This window comes from Trichechus manatus, unplaced genomic scaffold, assembly GCF_000243295.1.
Source record: "Trichechus manatus latirostris isolate Lorelei unplaced genomic scaffold, TriManLat1.0 scaffold00004, whole genome shotgun sequence".
Classification (NCBI taxonomy): Eukaryota; Metazoa; Chordata; class Mammalia; order Sirenia; family Trichechidae; genus Trichechus; species Trichechus manatus.
The window spans coordinates 34,180,750-34,207,444 of NW_004443940.1; the positions used below are offsets into that span (position 1 = coordinate 34,180,750).

Genomic DNA, 26,695 nt, shown 5'->3' on the forward strand with positions numbered 1-26,695 from the left:
AGGCCCTCATCTAAAAGGAGACTCGTAGGCCCTGCCTCACAGGGGATGACGTGAGTGAGTGATGGAAAGCACTTCAGAGTGCCTGGCGCATTGCAGGCAGGGTATAAGAGCACCCAGTCCCCAAAACTTGAGCAACAATTGCTTTTATGTCAGTTTCATTAATTTTAGCAATCTGATGGGTAAAAAACTGCTGTTTATTTTGCATTTTTCTAATTACTAGTAAGGTTGAACATCTGTGTCTTCTGTGAACTTCCTGTCCGTGTCTTTTTATTGATTCTTTGAAGTTTATATATTATGGATGTTGGTTGTTTGTTATATATATATGTGTGTGTGTGTGTGCGCGTGTGTGCGTGTGTGCGCGTGTGTGTGCGCGTGTGCGTGCGTGTGTCTGCGCGTATTTTTTTCCTCCTTTCAGGCTGTCACTTCTCTTACCTTTGCTCATGGAAATTGACAGCCACTGTAGAAGGCAGTTTTACAACATCTATTAAAATTTAAATGAGCGGAACCAATAATTTGATTTCTCTGTAGCTACCCTAGGGGAATACTCATGCATGCATAAAAAAATGCATTTACAAAGATGCACGTTGCCGCATGGGGTATTGTAAAAAATTGGAGATAACCTTACTGCTCCCCGATAGGGGAATCATTGAGTCGCGTCTCACACGTCGTTTGGAGGGGTGTGCGACAGAGGAACCAGGTAGAGCTGGGGGGGGGGCCGATGTGGAGAGGGCCAGGTTGTTTACAGTGTGAGGCCTGTCTTAGTCACCTATTGCTGCTATCACAGAAATACCACGAGTGGGTGGCTTTAACAAACCAATTTATTTTCTCACAGTTTAGGAGGCTAGAAGTGTGAATTCCGAGCGCTGTCTCTAGGGGAAGGCTTTCTCTCTCCGTTGGCTCTGGAGGAAGGTCTTTGTTCTTTATCTTCTGCCTCCTGGTTCCTTGGAGATCTCCGTGTGTCTTGGCATCTCTCTTACCATCTTTGCTTCTTAGCTTGCATTTAATCTCTTTTATTTCTAGAAGAGATTGACTCAAGATACACCCTCCACTAATCCTGTCTCAATATAACAAAGACAACCCATTCTCCAATGGGATTATAACCACAGGCATAGAGGTTAGGATTTACAACACACATTTTTGGGGCACACAGTTCAGTCCATAACAGTGCCTCTTAAAGTATGTCTACACAAACACAAGTATGTAAATACACAAAATATAGAGGAAAAAAAGTCTGGAGGATATTTGTCAAACTGGTACCCAGGCTTTCTTCTGGATCACGGTGATGAGAGTGGTTAGTCACAGGGTCTTGTGCTTTCCCTATGATGTTTGGAGTTTTTAGAAGGAGGAGTTTTTTTTTAGTAAGTCAGAGTTGATACCAAGTAGTTTCATGTAGGAGAAACTAGTTCTCTGCTGAGAATTTCAGATGAAGCTCGTTGATGCAAAATGCCTTTTCCTCAGCTGCTGAAGGAGAGGAATTTAGAGTCGGGATGGACAGTGGCATCCAGAGCTGAAGTCTTTGTTTTTCTTGTCTGTTTGCTGTCACTCTAGTCTGGATAACTCTGTCCCTTCTCACAACCAAAGGCAACAGCACCCTGAAGCATAATCACTGAGTTTTTTTGTTTTGTTTTTTTAAGGCCACAGGTTTCCCCAAGTTCCCTCAAAGCTCGGAAGTACTGCTCAAGGAGTCAGACCTGCGGGTGGCCCTTAGCAGCCCCTGGAGCCTCCGGCTTCGTGATCTTAGTTCCCCCTCCCTCGTTTGGATCATTTCGGCTCATGTTGCTCTGATTCTGGAGTCTTAATATACAGGGTATCTGATGTCCTTTCAAAGGTCAAGACAGAGTTCAAGGCACAACTGGGTGTTGGTTGCTGGAGACAGACTGAATTTCAGGTTAGGTACTCGGACCTGGAGCAGATCCCCCGCTCTTTCCCTGTGGAAGGCCACACTCCACGCCGGGGAGAGTGTCTGCTAGGGGACCTGGGTGGGGGCATGGGAGATTTCTCAAAGGAGCCGGTAACAGGCTAGACTTGGCTTCTCCTGGCGGTGTAGCTTGCCTCTCAGAGTGCTTGGGAGGAGAGACGAGAACTGCAAAGGAGGAGTGGGAGACACCTGGGAAGGAAATCACCAAGCCGTGGAGAAGGGCCTGGAAGCCCGTGAATCGAGAAACCACATGAGGCCTGAGCTCCTCATGCAGATGCTATGAAGCCGCCTGAGGCAGGAGGCAGCCTCACTGGCCTGTCCCCTGAGATCCTTCCTTGGATTCTGACTCCTTTGGCTAGGCCAGTCGGGCTAGGTCTGTCAGGTTTCTCAGGCCACCAGGCCTAAAATGACGTGGCAGCTCAGGCCTGAGCTTTTTCATGAGTAGGGAGCCCTGGTTCAAATCCATTAGCCGCTGCTTGGAAACTCTATGGGACAGTTCTGCTCTGTCCTATAGGGTCACTATGAGTCGGAATCAACTCGATGGCAAGGGGTTTGGTTTAGGGTCTAAGCTTAGGAGAGCGGGAAATATTTTTCCCTGAATCTGAGCTAGTATAGTGGCCCAGGCACCTGAGGACATGTTTTTTTGGTTGAATTACTCCTTAGGAGATGTCGGGGTGTGGTAGAGGTTCAGGACAGTGGGTGTCTGAGGATGCAGCTGACCCAGCTCAGAACAGCTCCTTCCCTGCTCTTGGCGGACTGCGTTCCCACACCGGTATTTTGGTTCCTGTTACAGAGGCACAGAGTCATCTGGCCCAGGGGCCAGCTCCCATCCTCCCCTGGCCCTGCCCCTGGAAGGCAGCTCTCCTATAAAAGGCTGAGCCGCTCAGCTACTCTCACAGGGACTGTGGAGAGCAGGGGGGAACCATGGACTTCATTAGTATTGAGGAGCTGGTAAGGATGTGGGGCAGAGGGCGGGAGGCTGGGGAAACAGCCTCGACACAGTGATGAGGTCTGAGGATCAGCCACGAGCAAACATCCAGTTCCTGTCTGTCTGCCCAAGTCTCGTGTGAGGTGGTGAGGGGGTGGTTAGGGGTGAGAGATCAGCATCAAATGGGAAAGAAGTTGGGTGACAGTAGTTAAGAAAAGCCTTGAGTTTAGCAAGTTCTGTCCTTGACTGTGAGGTTGAAAGAGAAACCAGGAAGAGCAGGTTACCTTGGAAGTCACTGGCGTAGCTGAGGGGTTCGTTCATTTAGCTTAGCCTCTATGGAGTCATTGCTCTGGAAATGGTCCCGAGGGTCTGGCTGTCTTGGCAGGGGATAGGGAAGAAGGGTGTTCTTGTGAGTGTGCTTTGGGATGTCTGTGTTTTGGGGAGGTGGGTGGGACATGGAGGGTAGTGAGGTCCAGGGTGTCACATCACCCAGCAGGGCCAGTGGCACCAGCTGGCTCCAGCCTGATGAAGCCTTGGCCGACAGGCGGGATTACAAGGCCGAGAAGCGTTAGGCAGCCAGCGCTTGCTTTAGAAGGGACGATATTATAGCTGGCTGGAAGCTGTGGGCTCTGTTGTCCTAGCATTCCAACCTTTTCTGTCCCCCCATCCTGCTTATTCGTCGTCGGTCTCCCTAGCTCCTGAGATCCTGGGGGTGGGAACTGAGGAAAGAAAAGAATGAGTGTTTGCTGTGGTAGGCTCTTAAGTCCCAGTAACCCATTTGATCTTTACAGCTCCAGGAGGTAAGTGCTATTTTTACCCCCATTCTATGGGCCGAGAAACATAGCTTCACAAATAGCCAAGATGTGAACCCAGGAATTCAGCTTTTCACCCCAGGGGTGTCTCCTCTGTCCCTGTGAGCTTGGTGTCCGGGGGCAGTATGACGTGACCTGGTGGGAATCTAAGGACAGCAACCCACGAGGGAACTGGGGTATAAATAGACATGGTGTCACAGCCGCCAGCCCTGCATTCCTGCTGAGCCTCAGGGGACACTGCGGTTGGTGGGGGGAGGTCCCCGAGGGAGCGAGCAGCAGGTGTGCATATCAGGGAGCTCGCCAGCACGCTGGGCTCCACGCAGCTTTGAGAAGGGTGAGTCCCGCTCTCAAACCCAGAGCACTGACCTCTGATGTCAGCTCTCGGCCCGGTCTTCCTGGCACTGGGTTCTAAGGGCTTCTCCCTTCTCATTGTTCTCATCATTCCGACAGGGAAGTGGTGAAAGAGCTGAAAGGGAAGTGTTGGGATTTGGACACGGAGCTCCTGATTCTGGAGGCTAGCCTGGTGCCTGGAGGCTGGGATCCCAGGAGGCCCAGGAGAGGCAGAAATGGGAGGAAGAAAGTGAGAGAGATGCTGGGGGTCGGGGGGCTAGTCCCTGTGTGGGCTGGCTCAGAGCAGTGAGGACCCTGGAGAGCCTGAGCTCCTGTGGGCAGGGAGATAAGGATTCGACTGAGAACCTGCCCCCAAGGCTGCCATAACCAGTGGCTGATGGCTGTCATGGTCTCGAGTCAAGCAGGTCCCATCCCAACCCTAACTTTTTCTGCCCCTCTCCGTGTTCCAGCTTGAAAGATTTAACAGCTCCAGACTCAATCTGGAGAACCTGACCGACTTGGAAAACTTGGTTCAAAGACGAAGGAAAGGGACTTGGAAAACTTGGTTCAAAGACGAAGAAGGAAAGGACCGTATCGCAGCGTCCCCGCCAGGGAACCGGAGCCCCTGGTTAGGGTGAGAGCTGGGGTGGCGGGGGAGCATGGGGACTGAGAAGCGAGGAAGAGCTGTGCTTCCCTGTGGGGCAACTGGGGTCGGCGGGGGGAGCATGGGGTGTGGTACAGGCACACTGCAGACTCCAACACTGCTCCCAAACCTCGCTCCCCTAGGCCCCGAGGGGCTTAGAAAGTGCATTCCAGAGACCTCTACTCAGTCAGCACCTCCTGGGGGTGGGATTAAGAAAAAACATCGGTATCTTAACAAGCCAGCAGTGAACCCTGGGGCTAGAGCGGTGAATCTGATGTCACAGCTGGGGGAGTGATTTGTTCTTGTCCTTCAACTTATCTAGCCGCAGCCCCAGCCGGAGCCGTGGGCCTGGAGATATCCCTGAAGGCGGCTGCTGACAACCAGGGGGCCTTGACTGACAAGTACCTGGTAGATGGCGGCCCCCAGTGCCCACAACAAGGTGAGGCGCGAGCATGTGGGGTGAGCCGGGGAGCGCAGCCCTCAGCGCCAGGCTCCTGTGCGGCAGGACGGACCGAGCTGGGCGGGAAAGGCCTGGAACCCGATCCCTCTGCCTGATGGCCCGTTTCTCCACCCCCAGCTTCACCACGTGGCCTTGCACTGGGCCTGCCTGAAGGGTCACAGCCAGCTTGTGAGCAGGCTGCTGGAGGCAGGTGCCAGCGTGGACGCTCAGGACTTGGTGAGAACTCGGGAAGGCCCGTTTTCACAGCTGACCCGCCGCTTAGCACCCCAGCAACTCTGAGTGCTCTGGTGCTCTCGTTCTGCAGCTGGACAGGACACCTGTGTTCTGGGCCTGCCGTGGAGGACATCTGGACATTCTCCAGCAGCTGCTTAACCACAGGGCCTGAGTCAACGCTCGGGACAAGGTGAGGGGCACCCTGCTTTGGGGTGGTCTGTCAGGAGAGGCAGGGGAGCATTCCACCCGGGAGCTGATGCTGTTTATGGAGAAGAGAAAGCCCAGCCTTTTGGGGTTGGGATGAGGCCTCACACTGACCTTCACTCACCTGTCCCAGATTTGGAGCACCCCTCTACACGTGGCCGTCCGGACGGGGCACAGTGACTGCCTGGAGCACCTCATTGCACGTGGTGCCCTCTCTGACGCCCAGGATAAGGTAGGCACTCGGTCTTCCAGGACAGGGCAGCTGCAGCAGGGGACTGTGACGGAGGAGGTTGAGCCAGAGCCAGTTTTGCTCTGTGACAGCACCTCCTGACCTGACCCCTCCCTCTGTGGTCCTCAAAGTGATGGCTGACAGGTAAGGGCGGGATGAAGTGGGCTGGAGACTGGCTTCCCAGTACTGGAGGGGCTTTGTCTACAGGAAGGGGACACAGCCCTTCACGAGGCTGTGCGGCGCGGCCACTACAAAGCCATGAAGATCCTGCTGCTCTGTGGAGCCAAGCTGGGCGTGCAGAACACGATGAGCACCTGCGGGGCAGAGGAACACCTGTGGGGCAAGGGAATGCCCGCGGGGCAGAGGAGCACCAGGGTGGGGGGTGGGGGGCAGAGGAGAGCCCACGGGGCAGAGGCCCTGGCACTCCGCAGCAGGGGGTCAGGCGGCGCTCCTACGAGCTAAGGGCTGACCCAGCACCCTTATTCCCAGGCATCAGTCACCCCATTGCAGCTGGCACGAGACTGGCAGCGGGGCATCCAGGAGGCGCTGCAGGCACACGTGGGCCATCCTCGTACACAGTGCTGAGTTCAGCAGACCTGCGGGGTCACCCGCAGCCACCATTCCATCCCCCTCAACTTCCACCCCTATGCCACTCATGCATCTGCACACTTGTGGTTCTTGCCCATCCAACCTGGTCCCCCTCAGGCCTACGAGGCCGCCCTGTCAGACATGATGGGCAGCCCCAGTCCAGCAGGTTGCTAGAGGTCTACCTGCTGCACGTGTAAGGGGTGATTTGTTCCCTGCAAGGGCTGGAGCTAGGAATGGGTGAAGTCGAGGACCACCGGTGACCAGAAGACAGTGGGTCCTGACGAGGAACAGTGGAATAGAGTACAAGCCAAAGATGGAGCAGAAGACAGAGTCCTCAGCCTGGAGTTACTCAGTGCTGGGTGTTAAGACCTCCTCAGTGTGGGTTACTCCTCAGTCTGGGAGATTCGTTAGGCCTCCACCCTCCCCGAGGGCCTGTCTCCTGCCACAGAGAACACACAGGAGGCAGACGACGGCCTGGGCGTTCCCACGGCTGGCCCGTGCCCTTAGGCAAAGGGCTTTTCCAGAAAACTCCATCGCTATCAGCAGCAACCATGATAGCAGTGGAGCAGCTCTAGACAGCTCTGGTCTGAGGACTCTGGGGTTGGGTTCTGGCAGTCTGGAAGGGGTTGTTCCACAGGTTTGAGGCCCCACAGCCACGGAAGTCCAGTTCCAACCTGGTTGCTCAGATGCCCTAAGACCAGTGATCTGGAGTATTTGTTAGAGAAACATCTTGCTAAACTGGAGCCCACTAACCTAAAGGCCGGGTCCGGCCTGCCTCACTGGCTGGTGACTGTCCTTGTGTGGGTGAAGAGCCTGTGTGCTGGGGGTTGCTCGTGGCCCACTCAATTCTTGGGGCGGTGGCCCATAATCCTAGTTAGGCTGAGGCTCTGTCCCCAATACAAGAGTGCTAGCTTTTGCCTGGACCCTGCGGCTGCATCCCCCTCTGCTTTACCCCCCCTCAGAGGCCAGGACACTGAGGAACTCTGAACTTGGCCCCGCAAGGTGGAGTGGGGGGCAGGGAGCACACCCCCTCCTCTCCCTTGTCTGGCCCCTGGTAGGATCTAGTGCCCACTTCAGGCCCCCGAGGGTGCCTTCCCCTCACTGCTGCTGTTTCCAGTTCCACTGCGTAGACCTGTGCTGCTGATGTCAGCACCGCTGGCCGGGCTGGGCCCTTCAGTGCCGGAAACCGAACCTTAAAGAGCTGCATCCCACACCAAGGACCACAGGCCGAGGGAAGAGCTGAAAGATGAAGGCTTGGCCTCCCTCTCGCGGTCCTGGGTTCTGCAGCGCCCACGTTCGTTCATTTTGCAGCCGTTTTTAGCCCACTGGTGGCCTTCCAGGGCCAGAAACAAGGCTGTTCTCGCCGTGTGAAAACGAGCGCTTCACGTCAGGGGCCACAACCCTCCCACACTGACACCTTCTACCCGCAGACGGGCCAGCGTTCTCTCACACTGACACCTTCTACCCGCAGTGACGGGCCAGCGTTCACCCGGGACACTGGTGCCGTGGGAGAAACGGGCGTTCAAGACCACGGAGACAGCCCCCATCTAGAAAATGGGGACATAGAAGTGACAAAAGAAACCTTTCTGTACATATCAGCACTTTCTGCTCATTAAAACTGGTCAACTATCCGTCACAGCCTAGCTGTCTGTCGTGGGCTGGGAGGAACCAGGATGTGGGGCGCCGGGGCGAGCCAGCAGGGCTTCGTCTCCCTCGGCAGTAGCGCCCGAGCCTGTAAACCACGCCAGCCTGACAGCAGGACAGGCTGTAAGTCAGCTGGCGATGCTGTGGGGGCCCGACTTGGTCTCTCACATCTGTTAGCAGCTCTGTTCACTCGTGGGCAAGTTCAGAAAGCAGTGGTCCTCAGCCTCAGCTGCCTGTTAGAATTACCCAGGAATTCTAATTACCAGAAAGTTTCAAAAATCCTGATGTCCAGACTGATTAAATCGGAACCCCTGATGGACGGGCCCAGGTACCAGTTATCATCACGAAAGTGACACACGTGTCTCTGCAGAAAATCCTAACAAATCTACAAAACAAATTTCCAAAAACCTAGAATAAATGAGTTTGGCCAAGGTTCAAGATACAGGATAAACAAAAAAATCTACTGTATTTCTATATAGTAGCAATGAACAGCTGAACACCGGAATTAAAAATACCATTTACAACTGCTCCAGAAACGGGAATACTCAGGAGTAAATCTAACAAAATACGTAAGGACCTGCGTGCTGAAAACTACAGAATACTGATGAATCAAAGGTCTGGGTAAATGCACAGATATCCCGTGTTCTCAATAAGATGTCAGTTCTCCCCAGACTGATTAACACAGGTTGAACAAAGTTCCTATCAATAGCCTAGCAAGATTTTTTTGTAGATATAGACAAGATTCATCTAAAATTTATATGAAAAGGCAAAGGAACTAGGATAAAGCGGGAGGCATCAGTTTACCTTATTTCAAGACTTCTCACACAGCGCCAGTAATACAGACCGGTACTGCAGGGGGACAGGCACCCCGATCAGTGACACAGAACAGAAGCTGCAAACAGGCCCACGCGAACACGCCCAACTGACTGACAACGGCGCAGATGCAGCTCAGTGGAGGAAGGACAGCCTTTTCAACAAATGGTGCTGGAGAAGTGGACACGCACGGATAAACAAATGAACTGAAGTCTCACACCCAATACAAAAATTAACTCAAAATGGATCATGGACTTAAATATAAAACTATAAATCTTTTAGGAAAAAACATTGAAGAAAATCTTTGGGATCCTGGACTAGGCCAAGAGTTGTTAGAGAAGACACCAAAATAACACAATGCATAAAAGGAAAAATTTGATAAATTGGGCCTTGTCAAAATTAAAAACTTTTGCTCTGCAAAAGACTCTCAAGAGAAAAGACAAGCTACAGACTGGGAGAAAATATGTGCAAACCGGAAGTCTGACAGAAGATTACTATCTAGAATATACAAAGAACTCTTGGGACTCAACAATTCAAAAAAAAAACAAAACCAATTCAATTAAAAATGGGAAAAAGCCTTGAGCAGACATTTCACCAGAGGACAGACAGCTGGCAGACAAGCCCATGAAAAGATACTGCCATCAGCCATCATGAAAATGCAAATTAAGCCACAATGATACGGACCCCATCTCACCCCGAGAACAAAAATTAGCTCAAAATGGATCAATGACCTAAATATGAGAGCTAAAACTGTAACAATATTAGAAGAAAACACAGGGGTAAATCCTCAGGACCTTATACTTGATGATGGAGTCTTAGAAAACGAAAACAAGCAACAAAAGAAAATAAACTGAATTTCATCAAAATTTAAAAACTTTTGTGCCATCAAAGGACAGTATTAAGAAGGTGAAAAGACAACCTACAGGAGAAGATATTTCAAAATCATACATCCAATAAGGGCAAAACATCCAGAATATACGAAGAACTCCTATAATTCAACAACAAAGACAACTCAATAGAAACATGGGTAAAGGACTTGAACAGACATTTCTCCGAAGAAATACAAATGACCGTCAGCACACGAAAAGATGCTCAACGTCATTAGTTTCAAAAAACCACCATGAGATACTGAAAGCAGGGACTCAGATACTTACACCCCTGTGCTCTCTGTAGCAGAATTCACAATAGCCAGAAGATGGAAACAATCCAAGTGTTCATCAGCAGATGAATGGATAAACAAAATGCCTCCATGTACAATGCAATATTACTCCACATAAAAAAGAATGAAGTTCTAATACATCCTACAATATGGATGACCCTTGAAAACAACCGAAGTAAAATAAGCTGGACACAAAGGGGCACTTTATGATCCCATCCTACTCGTCAGTTTGACAAATATCCATTTACATGAAATACCTAGAACAGACACATGGATGGAGACGGAAAGCACGTTAGTGGTCACCACGGGCCGGGGGAGGGGAGAGCGGAGACTTAGTGCTGTAAGGCACAGGGTCTGTTTGAGGTGATGAAAAGGTTTTGGAGACGAATTGTGGTGATGTTGTGCAACACTGTGAATGTGAAAACGGTTGAAATGGCAAATTTTGCCTATTTTAACACAAAAAGTACAAAGCGGTCACTGCTTGCTAAACGAGAAAAAAACAAAACAACGATGTATCTCACTACACACCTATCAACACGGCTAAAGTAACAGTGACGCCACCAAACTAGGGAAAGGACGTGGAGAAGAGGGTCCGTCATCCTTGCTGGTGGGATATAGAATGGTGCTGCCGCTCTGGAAAAGTTTGGCAGTTTCTTTAAAATGATCTAAACATGCAACTGCCACGTGACCGAGTGTTTGCCCTCCTGGGCATCTATCCCAGAAAAATGAAAGCAACCTTCACACAGAAACCTGTACACGAACGTTCACAGTGGCTTTATTCCAACAGCCTAAAACCACCCCGATGTCCTCCAGCAGGTGAATGGTTACACGAACTATGGCACATCCACACCAGGGAACGCCACTCAGCAAAAAGGAACCAGCGATCGACACACAACCCGGATGACTCTACAGAATGACAGACGGTATGATTTGCCGACACCCTTGAGATGACAAGGTCGTAGCTGGGAAACAGGTCAGTCGCTAGGGGTTAGGGCTGGTGGGGGAGAAGTGGGCATGCTGATCTAGAGGCAGCCTCAAGATGCTGGAGGTGATCTCACTGCTAAGCCACGAGTGGATCAGCGTTACCACAGACCCGGGGGGAGGGCAGAACGGAGAGTTCCTGCGGCAGCGACACAGATGTGCCCAGGTGACGGTGATAAACCGCCGTAGGACCACATACCCAACGTGACAGCGTCACATGCCTGGCTCTCTAGTGTGCTGTAATTACGTAAGATGCACCCACTGAGGGAAACTGAGAGGGACGTGGGGCCTCTCTGTAACTTCCTGGGAATCTGTAATTATTTCAAAATAAAAAGTTTAAGAAGGAAAAAAAATAGCTTTAAATGCAACCTGGTATCCTGGATTGGATCCTGCAACAGAAGACGACTTGTTACTGGGAAAACCGGTAAATCCAAATGAAGTCTGTAGTTTAATTGACAGTATTGTAACAATGTTAATTTTTTAAGTCTTGATAAATTTACCGCGGTTATGGAAGATGTTAACATTAGGGAAAGCTGAGTGAAGGGTATATATGGGAACTCTTCTGTAAATCTAAATTACAAAAAAAAATTCTGTTGTCCAGATGGATGAAGTCAGAGTTCCCAGAGGCGGGACCCAGGTCTGAGGATTTTAATTGGCCGAAAGATTCCAAGAGACGAGCAGAGAACACAGTAGCTGGAAGGGTAAGGCTGAAGCCCGTTCCCACCTGGGCTTGCTCTTGAACACTCTTCCTTAACCACAGGTAGGAGCAGGCACCACCGCGGCTCGTCCTGGGCCTTTGGTCCATTCCTAAGGACCCAAAGTCCTTCGAGAGAGGTTCCAGAAATCCTCTTTCCCGCCTCCCCAACCTATGACCATATGACCCTGTGATGCTCCAGTTTACCCAGCTGAAGATCTGCGAAAGGTAAAAACAGGTAAACCAGGAGAAAAAGCCAAATGCCTTCTTGTTCCCACTTCTCTAAAATCCCATCGCTAGGAACAGGGGGAAAAAAAAAAAAAAAGCAAAGAACCTGAATGTTTCAGAGTTGTAAGAAAACTCGATTGCTTTTTTTGAGAAAGGTGATGGGGGATCTGCCTGGTTCATAAACACCATTGCCCTCCCTTGCTGCTCTCTGGTGTCTCAGCCACCCAGCACCCCCTCCACACATCTCAGCCACCTAGCACCTCCACACGCGGAGGCCGGCCTCTGAGGAAGGTGTCAGACAGAGACAGCAGACAGCCGTGGTGACCATCACCCGGGACCAGACAACAAAGGAAGGATCAGATGCGATGTAAGGTCCCTTACTCCTGTGTGTGACCTCTCCTTGAAACATGGCAACTGACAACACCGTCAGCGATGACTAAGTGAGGTGGCAGAGGAGCGGCAGAGAAGTAGGCCCATAGCCCGGGGCGCCAGGCAGGCCCCTGGGTTCCCAGGGTGAGGAGCCTGCCTCCAGGGTGGGTCAGAAAGGTAATCCCCACAGGATGGAGCCAGGGATGGGGGGCAAACGTGGGGTCCTGCTTCCAGGTTTGGCACATGGGTAGGCCGGGGAGTGGGCCCTGAAACATGGCGTTGTGGACAAGGCCGTGGATGTGAACCCCCAGCCCAAACTGGTGCTCTCGGTTTGCTCAGAAAGTGCTGCCCGCAGCAGGTCAGCAGATTAAAAGCAAAGCGAGCACAGGTCACGACCACGTAAAGGCAGCAGTCACGCACTTGCATCCTGGCTTGGCCCCGGGAGATATAAACACACCACACTGTCACAGCCTCGGGGAGGGGGCGAAGACTGGGCCTGGGGCTGGAGATTAATTCCTTCCAGAAGTGGCCTGAGGGCTGTGCCCGGGTGGTCCCATCTCCTTACAGGAGAGCAGGGCCTGCTGAAGGCTCCTGGGATGGAAGCTTGATTCTGAGGACAGCCCAGGACCATGTATGAGGGCCATCTAAAACGTGGCCTGGAGGGACGGGGACAGATGGCAGGAGCTATGCCTTCGCTCCCGCTAGCTCCCCACTTGCTCATCCATTCCCCAGATCTGGGGCTGCTTGGCAAGAAGTTAAACTCCTGGGGAAGAGTTCCGTCCAGGGCTTTCCTCTGCCGGGTGGCCTGGTCTGCCGTGGTGGGACCCTAGAGGAGAAGGGGAGAGAACATTTAACATCAAAGCTGGTGAAGACAGCATGTCTTACTAAGACAAACGGGGCAGGTGTGCAGAAGAGCTGGAGACAGATGAGACAGCAAGGCAGAGCTGGGGTCAGCTGTCACAGAAGCAGAGGGAGCTGGGGCTGTGGATTTCAGCGCTGGGGAGGAGGGCCTGCCTGGACAATAAGGCGCCCCTCACTGGAAGAAGTTTTATTTCCCGAGGCTGAGCAAGTATTTCACGGTCCCCTAATCTTTCAGAAAAATGAAAACAGCAGTGAGCGACAGGAAGCTCCGCACCCCTCATGGAGAAATGCCTCCCGGGTCGGGAGGCTGTTTGCAGTCCTCCTCCCAGCATCTAAGGGGCTGCGGAAGCAAATCAAAGGGAAAGGGAAGCTATCTGCCTGGGGCGTTCTCTGAAACCAGAAATGCTCAGTAGTCCACAGTCATTTAGCAACTACAGTTTCCATATATGCCAAGGTGGGAAAGGTCTACTGGGAAGGCTGAGAGAGAGGGAGAGACAGGGAGGGGGGGAGAGAGACAGGGAGAGATGGGGAGAGGGAGAGAGAGAGAGACAGGGAAACATGGAGGGAGAGACAGGGGGAGACAGGGAGAGAAGGAAAGGGGGAGAGAGGGAGAGAAAGACGGGGAGAGAGGAGAGAAGGGGAGAGAGAGAGAAGGGGAGAAAGAGAGGTAGACGGAGGGAGAGAGAGAGAGATGGGGGGGAGAGAGAGAGACAGAGACAGAGGGAGAGACAGAGATATGAGGAGAAAGAGATGGAGAGGGGAAGAGAGAGGGAGATGGGGAAAGAGGGAGATGGGGAGAGAGACAGAGAGAGAGAGAGATGAGGAGAAAGAGAGGAAGAGAGAGAGAGATGGAGAGAGAGAAAGAGAGAGAGAGAGACGGGGAGAGAGAGAGAGAGAGAGAGGAGCCAAGCTGAGGGGCTGAACGGCACTCTCAGCTCTGGGCCGCACCACGGAGATGAACAGGCTCACGGGGCAGGCCCTCTGCTCCCTGCCACCCAGGACAGAGGGAAACCCGGGGACAGAGCCGTCTGGGGCCCAGCTTTCCCCTGGAAGTACACAGTGATGTGGAAGGTGTTCAGAATGTGAAAGGGCTTTCAACAAGGTTCCACGCTGTAGGTGGGAATCGGCACACTTTTTATGTAAAGGGCCGATATTTTTAGGCTTTGCAGGCCACGGGTCTGTCACAACTCCTCAGCTCCACACACAACACGTGAACAGAGGCGTGTGCTCCAGTAAAACTTTATATACAAAGACGGGCAACTGGCCAGATTTGGTCCGTGGGCCATAGTCTGCTGACCCTGCTGTAGGTAACAAGAAATCCTTGTCTTCCAGGCATTTTACAGACAGACAATTGGACCAGAAACAGGAGCCAGCAGGGGGAATGAAGGCGCTGCTCTGGCGGGGGATCCTGTGCAAAGGCCCAGGACTGGCTTGGACCTGCGTGTGTGAGCGGTGCACCCAGGGACCCAGGGAAACCTCCAAGTGTAGGGCTACAGCAGCCCTTCTGGACAATGGAATGCCAAGCCCGCAGGGATGACCCCACAGAGCCGAGGCAAGGAGCAGAGAGCCAGCAGTGAGGCTCACTGGGGACAAATGTCAGGGCAACACGTACGGGAAGTGACCACCGTGGTGTTTACAGGAGAGCAGATAACCTGCTACAGAGGAAGAGACCCGCGGAGCCGCTGCAGAGTCTTCTCTAGCAGGACCGCCCTCGGAGCCCTGGTGGTGCAGTGGTTAAGAGCTCGGCTGCTAACCAAAAGGTCGGCAGTTCAAACCCACCAGCCACTCCTTGGAAACCTTATTGGGCGGTTCTACTCTGCCCTACAGGGTCGCTCTGAGTTGGAATCAGCTCGCTGTTAACAGGATTGGTTTCTTCAGTTTTAGGACTGCCCTATGAGTGGATGAAGCAAACACGGATCACAGCCATCCCTGGGTACGTGACGAAAAGTGGGGCGAGGAGCGCGTGTCCTTCCTAAATTAGGTCTGTACCCTGAACACGGCACGTCAGCTGGAAGAGCAGGTGAAGCTGGAAAGGCTCGCTGTGTATGGAGAGCCAAAGGCAAAGGTCCAGGCTCACGTGAACCACGAGCCTTTGGCTCTTAGACTCAGGTCTAATGTGCCGGTGTGGACGTCCGCCCTCCACCTCAGGATACGTGTTCAAGAGGGGCCCCGTGAAATAAGGTAACATTGCAGAGCGCAGACACCGCTGAATGAACCCTAGAAGGGGCCACTGCCCCCAAGTGCACACTCAACTGGGAAGGGCTGCAATCCATGCCCGGATTCAGGGCGAAGAGCACAATGCGCCCAGAGCTGAGCACACAGCTAGCACCCGCGTGGCCCAGGGCGGGCTCTCTGTCCCTCTACCTGCACGCCACAGCACAATTTGGGAAGTATTTCTTTATAAAAGTAGCTTTACGTTCTCAAGCTTGGTCTACACAACCAGAGCCGTTCGCGCTCAAGCACCGCAGCCCAGCAGTCAAAGGCACACATGGCTTCCAGGTCACAATGCCAGGGTTCCAACGTGGCGTGGCACATCCCGGCTGTGACCTGTCTCTGCCTTGGATTCCTCATCAGTACAACAGGGACAACCACCACCACCTCTCAGAACCATGGGGACGGGGACTGTGTCAGCACACGTGAAGCTCCCAGCACAGTGCCTGGCAGAGCTGAGTAAGAGCTCGTCCCTCTCCCTGGGCAGTGCGCGGTGTTGAGTCACGCCAGGCTCAGCCCTTTCCAGTCTCCCCAGGAGCCCACGGCTCTCTCAGGAGGCTCTGGGGACCTCTGACCCACGACTCGGAGCTCAATCAAAATTAAAAAAGGCAGATTACAAGAACAAGACAGTTTCCCGACTTCTTAGCACTTCTTTCCAAGGCCTGCATTTCACAGAGAGCTCCCTTGTGTTTTTCCCTTCTTACACTGCAGGGGTGAGGTTTACCATCTCACCCCCCATTCCCATCTCACACTGCAGGCTGTTTCTTCCAACATCCTCCTGCTCACAACGAAACCCGGGCTGTCCCACGCTTTAAATATTCACATGACCTGACCAAACCACTCAGCAGGTGCCTCCCTAGTTTCTGGAACGGTTTCCACCAAGCCACCACCTCCTGAGCCAGGCCTAGCTGTGACCAAATCCTAATCCTGAATGTCAGTACAGTGTCTGAACCTGATCTCATTCTCATTCAGCAGTTAATCCTTAACTAAGTCCATCCTAACAGGCGCCTGACAGAGAGCGTTGACTTAATACGCTCTGCATGTGACTGTGGCGCACACCTTGGCGTCACCATGAGCAGTTCAACAGCAGCAAGGAAAGGAGGAGAAAAGGATGTGGAGCAAAAGGGAGAACATGCAGGGCAGGGTAAGGGCAGAGAGCGAGTGTGTGTGCGAGCAGGAAGGACGTGTCCCCCAGGGTTACCTGCCACTGCAGCTGTCCTGTCGCTGAGCAGCCTGGTCTGGCTGCCCGGGACGACCTGGAGGTCCACGCCCTCGGGGGACGGCGGCGTGTTCTGGGCTCGGGTAGCCAGGAGTGCATTGAGGTACTGCAGCCGTGTCACCTGGAGGACAGAGAGCATCACCTGGGCAGGTGCAGTGTGTGGAGCGAGGGAGAAGGTCACACCGTTCCCTCCTGCTCACAACTGAACTAGACTGGAGAGCCACAGCGTGGTAGGAGGAGAAAACAGAAAGGGCTTTAAACAGTTCGGAACAGAGACGAGCAAGCGTACCCGCCGGTTTTAAGACGTCCGACAAACCGGGCGGACAGGCCTGGAGCCGGGGCAGGTCACGGGGTCACGGGGGCCTCGGGAACCACGGCCACCCTCCCCACGCTCAGGGTTTACTCCGCACCCACACAAGCACGTGACCAGCCGGTCTAGCCCCTCGGGGACACAAAGCTGGGGAAAAGCCAGCATCCACGAGCTGCCCAGGCGGTCACCTTGATGAACTGCAGGTCAGAGAGGGCCCTCACGGTGTAGTCCGGGCAGTACGTGGAAGAGCGGGTGCCGTCTGCTGCCTCGGGCTGCAGGTCACGGCGGGCAGGCTGGAGTGAGGACACTGGGGACTGATGAACTATCGAGAGGAACAGTCAGTGATGGTGGGAGCCAGTGCTGGAGCCGGGCAGCCTCCACGCTGAGCCTCTAAGATCCACCCCACAAACCACTGGAGTGCGATATGGCTAAGAACACTGAGGAGGACGGTGGGCACAGCTCCTCCAGGGCACAGCTGTGCAGGGCTGGGCGTGAGCACGGGGTGAACCCCGAGCAAACGCTGCCCCACCCCCAGCCAGGAGACCATGCGTAGCACAGGGCTGCTGGCCACAGAGCATCTGGTGGGAAAGGAGTGGGCTCCGGGGGAAGGGAAGGCTAGACTCTTGAGCGTGGAGATCCACAGCAACAACTGCAGTGGGGTGTGGGGGGCTCTCAAGTTGACAAAGCCCAGCCCCGTGCCCCTGACCCACCGACAGCTCCAGGGGGCGCTGCTCACCAGAGGACGGCGCTGCCAGGGCGGACACTCCATAGTAGGTGAAGGCCCCGTTCTCAAACTTCAGGCCCTCTTTCCCGATCTCCACCTCAACCCTGCCCTGGGAGGAAGGGAAGAAGGGAGAGGGGGCAGGAGAGACGGAGAAGGGGAGAAATGGAGGGAGGGAGAGACGGAGGGAGGGAGAGACAGAGGGAGGGAGGGAGCGAGAGGGAAACAGGTGCGGCTAGGTTATCTTTCCCGTCGGAGAACGCAAGGAGAAACCATCAACCCCAAGTACTGAGGGGGACGAGGGGCTGGATGTCCCTGTTCCCCACCTCTTCTCACGACCCTTCCCGTTTTACAGGGAAACGGGAGAGTCCAGCCTCCATCCCAGTTACCTGTAGGATGAGAATGAAGTAGTCGACTGGCCGGCTGCGCTGGTACAGGTAATGCTCTGCGGCCAGACGGTTGCTCACGTCAAACCTCACTTCCTGGTTGACACTGGGGTGCTTCAGCAGATGCAGCAGGACCTTCTCGGAGATTCGCAGGGGGCTGAACACATCCACCTCTGCCCCACGGTGGGAAAAAGGAACAGTGTCCACAAAGAGCATGACGGCTTGTGTAACCACGCCCGCCTCCCGCTGCCCAGCCGTGCGCGCCCCGCTGGGGCCGTGAGCTGAGGTGACACACCTCCACGGCACCAGGCAGGGCACCCAGACCCGCCCGGCTGAAGACTCGCTGGCCTTTGCTGGTCAGACATCACGGCAGCCCGGCCGGCCCTCAGCCCTCAGGTGGACTCAGGCGTTCTCCTGGGCCGCTCTGCTCAGCAGGAATGGGAGGCAGGTCCTGTGACCCACCTGACGGCGAGCAGACAGCAGGGGGCAAAGACCACCTTTCACCCTCACCTCGGGAAAGGAAGCGCTGGGTGGCCAAGAGCAGCTGAGGCGAGATTTTCACTTTAGAGTCGTCATCAGACACCTTGAAGAGGGAGAATTCCTCTTTCCGCTTGAGGGGGGCACTCAGAGACGCAGGCTTCCTCCTCACCTTGGTGTCTCCTGAGACGGTAAGAAAAAGGTGTGCCCAGGTGCCAGCTACCTGTCCAGTCAGCACGAGGAAACCAAGGGACCACGTAGCCTGGCGCCTTCCTCCGGGGTGCTCAGGGGGGCAGGGAGGAGACAGCATCGGTGTCCCGGGGGACAACCTTGGCACTGCTCCCCGATGGTGCCTGGCTGCCAACCCCAGCACGCAGCAATCCCGGCACCCCAGACGGAGGGAGCAGCAGCCTACATTCCAGACACATCCTGAGGAAGGACTGCTCCTTGTCTTGGGAGTGGCTGAAAATGATGCTAATAACAGCAAAGCAGTTTATCTAAAATGTCCTCAGCAGCTAAGAGACCTTCTGGAAAGCCTGCATCTGAGAATTCACAGAGCTGAACAGCAGCAGCCAACCCGGCGACCTTGTGCCTGGGGCAGGCCGAGGGCCTGGCTGAAGATGCCATGTTTTGGGGAAAGATGCTGGGGTCAAAGTAACACGCTCAAAGGCATGGAGGGGTGAGCGGTAGGGTCCCCAGTGCTGACCGAGGACCAGCCGACAAGCACAGGTTCTGCGTCTGCCCTGCAGACCTCCGCCTTCATCTGAGACAGAAGCCCCGGGTCATCTGCTTTGGGGAGACCCCTTTGTAGTGAAGGAGACACGCCCATAACGTACAAGAGAAGACAGAGAAAGGGCTCCCCTCAGTGACTGAGGAGGCAAATACCACAGCTGCTGAGAGAGCCCCAAGCAAGAAGTGGGGTGAACAAGCAACCGATGGGACAGGTGACCGCGGCTCTGCACCGAGATGCAAGCAGGGGCCTTCTGGAGAGGGGGAGTACTGGGCCTGGTGGGGGAACGGTTTGGGCAGGTGATCTAGCAAGACATCCAGCCTGCTTTCCAGCAAACATGGCCCACGCCAAGAGAAACGGAGACCCCACCCCCATTCTCCATCCCGGTAAGCTTGAAAGATCAGCTGAGACAGAAAACCGCTGCCGATCAAAACTCACGGTAGTCTTCAGACTCGTCCAGGATCTCGGATTTGATGATCTCCTCGATGACGTCCTCCAGGGTGACCAGGCCCAGGACCTCGTAGAAGGGGTCGCCCTCACCCTCGTTGTTCACCTTCTGCACGATGGCCAGGTGGGACTTCCCTGTGGTGAGAGGACACTCGTGTGAATGGCTGTGGTCACAGCGGTGTCTGCACTGACCTGGGCCGGACACGTAGGAACAGAGGAAGCAGGCAGGCATGCAGCAGACGCATCCCGGAGGGAAACCACAGGCTCCACCTTCTACCTGGACTCTCTCCAGCTCCCCAAAGGGCAGAAGCTAATGCCTGTGTTCCTTCAATGTGATGAAGAAGAAAAATGACTCCAGAACCCACTCACTGGGTTTTCTGGTAATATCAGTGGCTACGATCCCATGTGGGTATGGGTTTTCTTTGTTACATTAATAAGGCAGTTTTAGTGTAGGGTGTACCTCAAGTCAGTCTCTTTTGAGATTTAAAAAGAGCAGACTGAGCAAGCAACAAGCAAGCGAGCACAGATGGGGACGACAGATGCCGCACCACTTGGCCGTCACGAGCCAAGGAACAGAAGCTGAAGAGGCAAGGAGCTTCCCCCAGAGCCCACAGAGAGGGAGAGCCTTCCCCCAGAGCCGGCGTCCTGGATGCAGGCTTCTAGCCCCCTGAACTGTGAGAAAATAAATTTCTGTTTGTGAAAGTCACTCATTTATGCTATTTCTGTTACAGCAGCACTAGATGACTAAGACACACACTTTGGGTTTAATTACAATACAAGAATTAAGGACAGAAACAGACTCTTGGTCAGGGTCTCTCCAGCATGCTCTGCCTCACTCTTCCAACCCCATGCCTTTCCTGAGGTAGTCAGGCATTGTGCCCAGTCAGCCCTGTGCCAGAGACGCAGAGAACGAAAATGTGGATTAGTCAACAACGCCGATTACTATTATTATTTGACCGCTAACCCAATGACCAGGAAAAGAGGCTGTAAAAAAACAGAGATGACATTTACTGCATTTCAACAAATCTAAGATGCCATCACGGAGCCCTGGTGGTGCAGTGGTTAAAGCGCTTGACTGCTAACTGGAAGGTTGGTGGTTCAAACCCACCAGCCGCTTTGTGGGAGAAAGATGTGGCAGTCTGCTTCCGTAAGATTACAGCCTTGAAAACCCTATGGGGCAGTTCTACTCAATCCTATACAGTCGCTATGAGTCAGAATTGACTTGACAGCAATGGGTAAGATGCCATCAATTGTAGGACGCAGCCTGACATCAGAGGTGTTAAATGTCAAGAAATGCGCATCTCCAAAGTGATGGAATGCAGTATATACTGCTCCCTGTGTGCCGGGCCGAGTCTTTATTCATTTATTAACTCAGTGACTCGTGACCACAACTCCATGAGGCACCTAACCAAAAAACCAAACCCAAACCCATTGCCGTCGAGTCGATTCTGACTCATAGCGACCCTACAGGACAGAGGAGAACTGCCCCATAGTTTCCAAGGAGCACCTGGTGGATCTGAACTGCTAATCTTTTGGTTAACAGCCGCAGCTCTTAACCACTACAACACCAGGGTTTCCGAGGCACCTAACAGTTCTTCCTATTTCACAGCTGAGGCCCAGAGAGGTTACATAACCTGCCCGAGTGCAAAATGAACACAGGCAGTTGGCTCCTGAGTCCATTCTCTCAACTGCCATGCTCAACTGACTCTCTGAGAAGAACAATGAACCGAGTCTTAGAAGATCCTTCCCCTCTGGGGACCTCTCTGAAGCACAGGACTCCGTCTAAGGAAAATAAAGCAACTGTTCTTCAGGATGCTTGAGATCCCCGGACAAGGTGGAAATGGCCACTGTATGCTGTCCTTCCCATTCTGCAGGAGGAAGAGGCCTGGGTCCCTGGAGAGCTGTGCGCCCAGTCCTGCTGAGCCTGAGCCCCAGATGAGGAGCACAGCACCCCCAAGCTTTCCACCCCCATTTCTGTTGGTTTGGCTCATGCTGGCGGCCAGGCGTCATCTCCACAAGGGCCACAGTGGCCCTGCCACGTGACACAAACCTCTCAGGCCAGGTCAGGAGGGCTGAGGGCTCCAACCACAGTCGTGGTCAACAGCCTCTTTGGACTCGTGAGGCCAAGCCCATTCTAAATGGCCATCTCAGGGCAGAGAGCACCCACCTCAGCCCCTTTCTTTCAGGAAGCCAGTCCCTTTGGCATGTTACCTACACGAATGAACAGACTTCTCTCCCTCAATTTAACTTTTATAAAACAGGTAGAAGTTTATCGGTGACCTAGCACGCCGGGATAATGCCATAACGAATGGAAGAAGCAGAGCTCTCAGAGACCTCCTAACCCAGCTGCTGTTGTATGTCGCTGAGTCGATTCTGAGTCAGACAGAGCAGAACTGCCCCGTAGGGTTTCCCAGGCTGTAATCCTCACGGAGAAGCCCTGGTGGCGCAGTGGTTAAGAGCTCAGTTGCTAACCAAAAGGTCAGCAGTTCAAATCCACCAGCCGCTCCTCGGAAACCCTATGGGACAGTTCTACTCTGTCCTATAGGGTCACTACGAGTCGGAATAGACTTGACAGCAATGGGTTTAATCCTCATGGAAGCAGACCGCCAGGTCTTTTCTCCCTCGGAGCTGCTGGTAGGTTTGAACCACCGACCTGTTGGTTAGCAGCCGAGCACTTAACCACTGTGCCACGAGGGCTCCTTCCTAAACCAGCAGTCTCAAGACACGGTGTCTGAGCGGCCAGAAAGCAGTCCCGAGAAAGCAGGCGGAGAAACAGAAAAGGCAGCTGGAGGAACTGAACGCGACTCCTCATCTGACAGAGTAAGATGCTCTGGAACACGCAGGTCCCCAACTACACCCAACACTGAAGGAGACCGTGGAGCCACAGGCGAGATGCGGAGGCACAGCTTGACAACATCAGCCCGAGAGCTTCGGAAAGCTCTAGAGTGCCTGGTCGGCACGCCCGAGGGTGCTCACGAATTCTTTGGATGCTGGCAGACCCTCCATAAGGCCTAATTTCTAAGACATCTTCATAATGCAGTTGGAATTTAATTTCCTTCTCCTTCCCTCGTTTTTTAGTGCAAACGTCTGAACAATGTCCTGTGAGAAAAGCAACGTGCGAACACTCCGCCGCTGTCCGAGTAGGTCTCTCTCAGCGTGCTGGCAGTTCTCTGGCTTCTTCCGGACAGTGAAGCACATCTGGGCTGGTTAAAAGCAAAGGCTCCGAAAAGGCCACCCACTCTAATCTCACCTCTGAGTGAATGTCCCTGAATATTGCCATCAGGGGTTGACAAAGAAAGCAAGGGCTAACGGCTTTAAAGAAAAACCAAAACACCAAAGCCGTCAGGTCGATTCCCACTCCTAACGACCCTACAGGACAGAGTAGAACTGCCCACAGGGTTTCCAAGACTGTAAAACTTTATGGAAGCAGACTGCCACATCTTTCTCCCAAAGCGGCTGCTGGGTTCAAACTGCCCGATCTTCTGATTAGCAGCCAAGTGCTTTAACCACCGCGCCTCCAGGGCTTTCTAAGGTATCTTCCAAAAAATCAAACCCCTTGCAATTGAGTTGATTCTGACTCATAGCAACCCTATAGGACAGAGTAGAACTGCCCCATAGAATTTCCAAGGAGTGGCTGATGGATTTGAACTGCTGACCTTTTGGTTAGCAGCTGAGCTCTTAAACCACTGCGCCACCAGGGCTGCTTAAAGAAAATACATGCTATTTCCGACAGATGCAAAGTACTCCCTCTTCCTGGCGATACATGCATACAATAATCAGCGTTTCATCTGAAGTCCACACACCGACTGAGGGGTACCTCATGGGGTGCCCCAGACGACGAAGTCCCAGAACAGACGGTGCTCCGAAGGAGCAAAAGGAAGAAGGACAGCTGCCAGGGACAGCAGCCCCAGGACCGGCCGCAGGCCACCACCGCCTCCCACGCTTGGCAGAGCGACGCCAAGGGGACCGATTTTTAACACCTCACACATCACAAGAGCAACAACGTGCTCTTTGTCCATAAGCGGAGGAATGAAGGAGGAGGATAAGAAGAACTTTAACAAGTAAAAGCAAAGACATCGGCCACAGGCTACACTGAACAAAAGAAGCGGAGAAAGTTCCAGGGGGACACAGAAAGGCACAGGTCACTTTCCCCAGCCCTCATTCACCACAGGAGGAAGTGGAAGGGGGCTCAGGAGCTCCCCACCAATCTCTAGGCTCCTTCACCTCACCCACTGGCTTCCTGCAGGAGGCTTTCAGCACAGTGTTAGCAGGCAGCAGCAGGGCACTCGGCCCCAAATCGTCTGGCATCAGGCTGCAGGAAGCCTGCGTGGTTGAGTGCGTTCTCCAGAGCCGCTCCTGGGCCACCCAGCAGGGTACGGGATCTAGTGTGGCCTTCCCTCTCCACTGGCCCCTTCACATCAACATTTAAACCTGCTCAACTCGACCACCTCACAACCAAACACACAGCACCCCCTTCCTGATCACGTCCTCTCAGTCACTGCTCTCCAAGCCAATCCCCCAAAACGAAGGCAGTCTGGTGACCTGCCTGGAAGAACGGTCTCTGCACTTGCAGGTCCATCTCCTTGCTCAGCGGTTAACCGAAACCCACCGCGTCGAGTCGATTCTGACCCTACGGAACACAGGAGAACCGCCCCGTAGAGTTTCCAAGGCCGTAATCTTTAAGGAAGCAGATTGCCACATCTTTCTCCCGCGGAGTGGCTGGTGGGGTTGAACCGCCAACCTTTCAGTGAGCAGCTGAGCGCTTAACCACTGCACCACCAGAGCCCGTGTTCATGAGTTAGCAAACACCAAATACCAGTGCTCGTGCTAAATCTCACCCAGGAATAAAAATCAGCACTAACAGGTGCTCAGTGCCTGTATCCCGGCATTGGGCTAAGGGGTTTACGTATCTCCTCCCACTGGATTCTTTGCCCAGCTCTTATCACTGACAAAGGAGCCCTGGTGGTGCACTGGTGAAGTGCTCGGCTGCTAACCAAAAGGATGGCAGTTTGAACCCACCAGCCGCTCCGTGGGAGAAAGATGTGACAATCTGCTTCTGTAAAGACTACAGCCTTAGAAATCCTATGGGGCAGTTCTGCTCCGTCCTACAGGGTCGCCATGAGTTGGAACGGACTCGACGACAGCAGGTGTGGCTCTGGTTCGGGCAGCATTAACAGGTGAGACCCTGAGCCCCAGAGGCTGAGCAGCCTTTCCAGGGTCTCGCGCTAGGAGACGGCAGGGGCAGGACGGAACCCACCCCACTCCGACTCCAGGTCCAGCTCTGGGGGCCACCGTGCTGCAAGAACCACCAGTGTCTGGAGGGACCACAGTGGCCCATACAGGGGACTGGCCACTGGGAGGCTCCATGTGGGCCCGTACCCTGGGCTCCACTATCCCACAGAGGGGCTGCATGGCCACTTTCTGGGGCAACAGCCAGGAGTAGCTGACGGATTCTCTTTAGCAGACCCGTCAGAGCAGCGCACCAGTCTCCACTGCACAGTGATAACAGTAACTACCGAGCCACCTGACACCCCGGTCTCGCGAGGGTGAAAGGCGGTGATGCACTCAGAACCCCCACCAATGCCGCCGACAGCAGCTTTCAATGCAGCAGCAACACGGTTACCGCAAAGCCTGCCCTCCCGACCTGGCTGTCCGGGTGCTCAGAGAACACCTTCCCTGCCAGCGTGGGGCAAGACTTCACAGCTGCCAGACACACCCCGGGCTCTGCTCACTTCTCCACCTGACGCTGGGTAGCCTTTGAGGTCAAGCTCAACCAGAGTCTTGGGGTGACCTACCACCACCCTGCAGGAGCTGAGGTGTGAGAAGCATGGCTGGTGGCCAAGGAGAGCGCCAAGCTCTGGGGAGCACCCCTAAGCCCGACGTTGGGGAGGACGGTAGAGGAGCCCACACTCTCACACTGGAGGGGCTCACAGCCTCAACCTTCAACCTGAAGAGTTGCTCAGATAAATCAGGGTGAGAAGAGGATGAGAACGTGGAATTAAAGGACAACTTGAGAGACTTAGAGAAAACCCGTTGCCGTCGAGTCAATTCTGACTCACAGCGACCCTACAGGACAGAGTAGAACTACCCCAGAGTTTCCAAGGAGCAGCTGGTGGATTTGAACTGCCGACCTTTTGGTTAGCAGCCGAGCTCTTAACCACTGCGCCACCAGGGCCCCTAGAATTAGACAAGGGGAGGTTAAAAAAAGGGAGGGAAGGTAGACGGGAGAGGGAAGATTAAATCGTCACCCGTTTAGCTGCTCTTGGTGAAACGAAAAGAAAAACTGTCCTCACACCTGTAGAGAAGTATCTACAGGTAATCCCTCTTCCGGAATCGAGGAGGCAGCGCCCTGTCAATGACCCGACAACGTTCTGGCAACACCACAGGTCAGACTAACTTGATATTACGTGAGTGCAGATAACAGCGTCCAGATATCTGGAAGCTATATTCTTTTAGTTTTTATCCAAGAGCTTGAACCTGCTACAAGTCCAAAGCTCACAGAAACTGCCTTGGAAAGGGAAAGAGCTGGAGACTCATGCCAAGCGGACATACCTCCCCCAAAGGTCGTTCATCACCTTCTTTAAAAGGGACCTCAGAGGTCTCACTGCCCTACCACAGGGGCAGGACCCCTTCCTGGAGGGTTTCATAAATCCCCACACCTTTTCCAGGGGAAGGCAATCGCGTCCCCTCCGCGATTCCCCAGCAGTTACCTCGCTTGAACTCCTCCAGGACGGCGTCCAGCTTGGTATCGTTGAACACGAAGTGGAGTGGGTGGTTGTAGAACCGGGTGATGGTGCTGAGCGGCGTGCAGTCCTCGGGGTCCACGAAGGCCAAGTCCTTGAGGTAGAGCATGTCCACGATGTTGGAGCGCTCCTCCTCGTACACGGGAATGCGCGTGTGACCGCTCTGCATAATGCTGGCCAGGACGCCGAAGTCCAGCACGGCGCTGGAGTCCAGCATGAAGCAGTCCTCGAGCGGTGTGAGCACGTCCTCCACCGTCCGGCAGCGCAGCACGCCCTTGCTGAGATCGCTGTAGGGGTCGCCGCCGCCGCGCGCCAGCTCCAAGACGCGCTCGCGCAGCCGCCCGGGCCGCGCCGCCAGCTCCAGCAGCTGGCCCACG

At 53.9% G+C, this 26,695-nt stretch overlaps 2 protein-coding genes across 2 annotated transcripts; one reads left to right on the forward strand and one right to left on the reverse strand.

Moving 5' to 3' along the window:
* Nucleotides 1-2,842: 2,842 nt before the first annotated feature.
* On the forward strand, nt 2,843-6,322 carry ANKRD23 (ankyrin repeat domain 23). The gene is given in 11 exon segments (XM_004369338.1): nt 2,843-2,869; nt 4,109-4,249; nt 4,459-4,553; nt 4,589-4,647; nt 4,972-5,050; nt 5,052-5,070; nt 5,209-5,307; nt 5,396-5,494; nt 5,642-5,740; nt 5,945-6,042; nt 6,226-6,322. Coding segments are annotated over 11 exon segments (912 nt in total).
* Nucleotides 6,323-12,939: 6,617 nt separating this feature from the next.
* LOC101348137 (metal transporter CNNM3) lies at nt 12,940-26,689 on the reverse strand. Its single transcript, XM_023734225.1, has 8 exons — nt 26,286-26,689; nt 19,567-19,710; nt 18,432-18,581; nt 17,925-18,094; nt 17,551-17,647; nt 17,003-17,136; nt 16,487-16,625; nt 12,940-13,039 (listed from the first exon to the last, which is right to left on the reverse strand). Exons 1-8 carry the CDS (start codon nt 26,533-26,535, stop codon nt 12,969-12,971), a joined length of 1,155 nt encoding a protein of 384 aa, XP_023589993.1. The 5' UTR covers nt 26,536-26,689; the 3' UTR covers nt 12,940-12,968.
* Nucleotides 26,690-26,695: the final 6 nt, after the last annotated feature.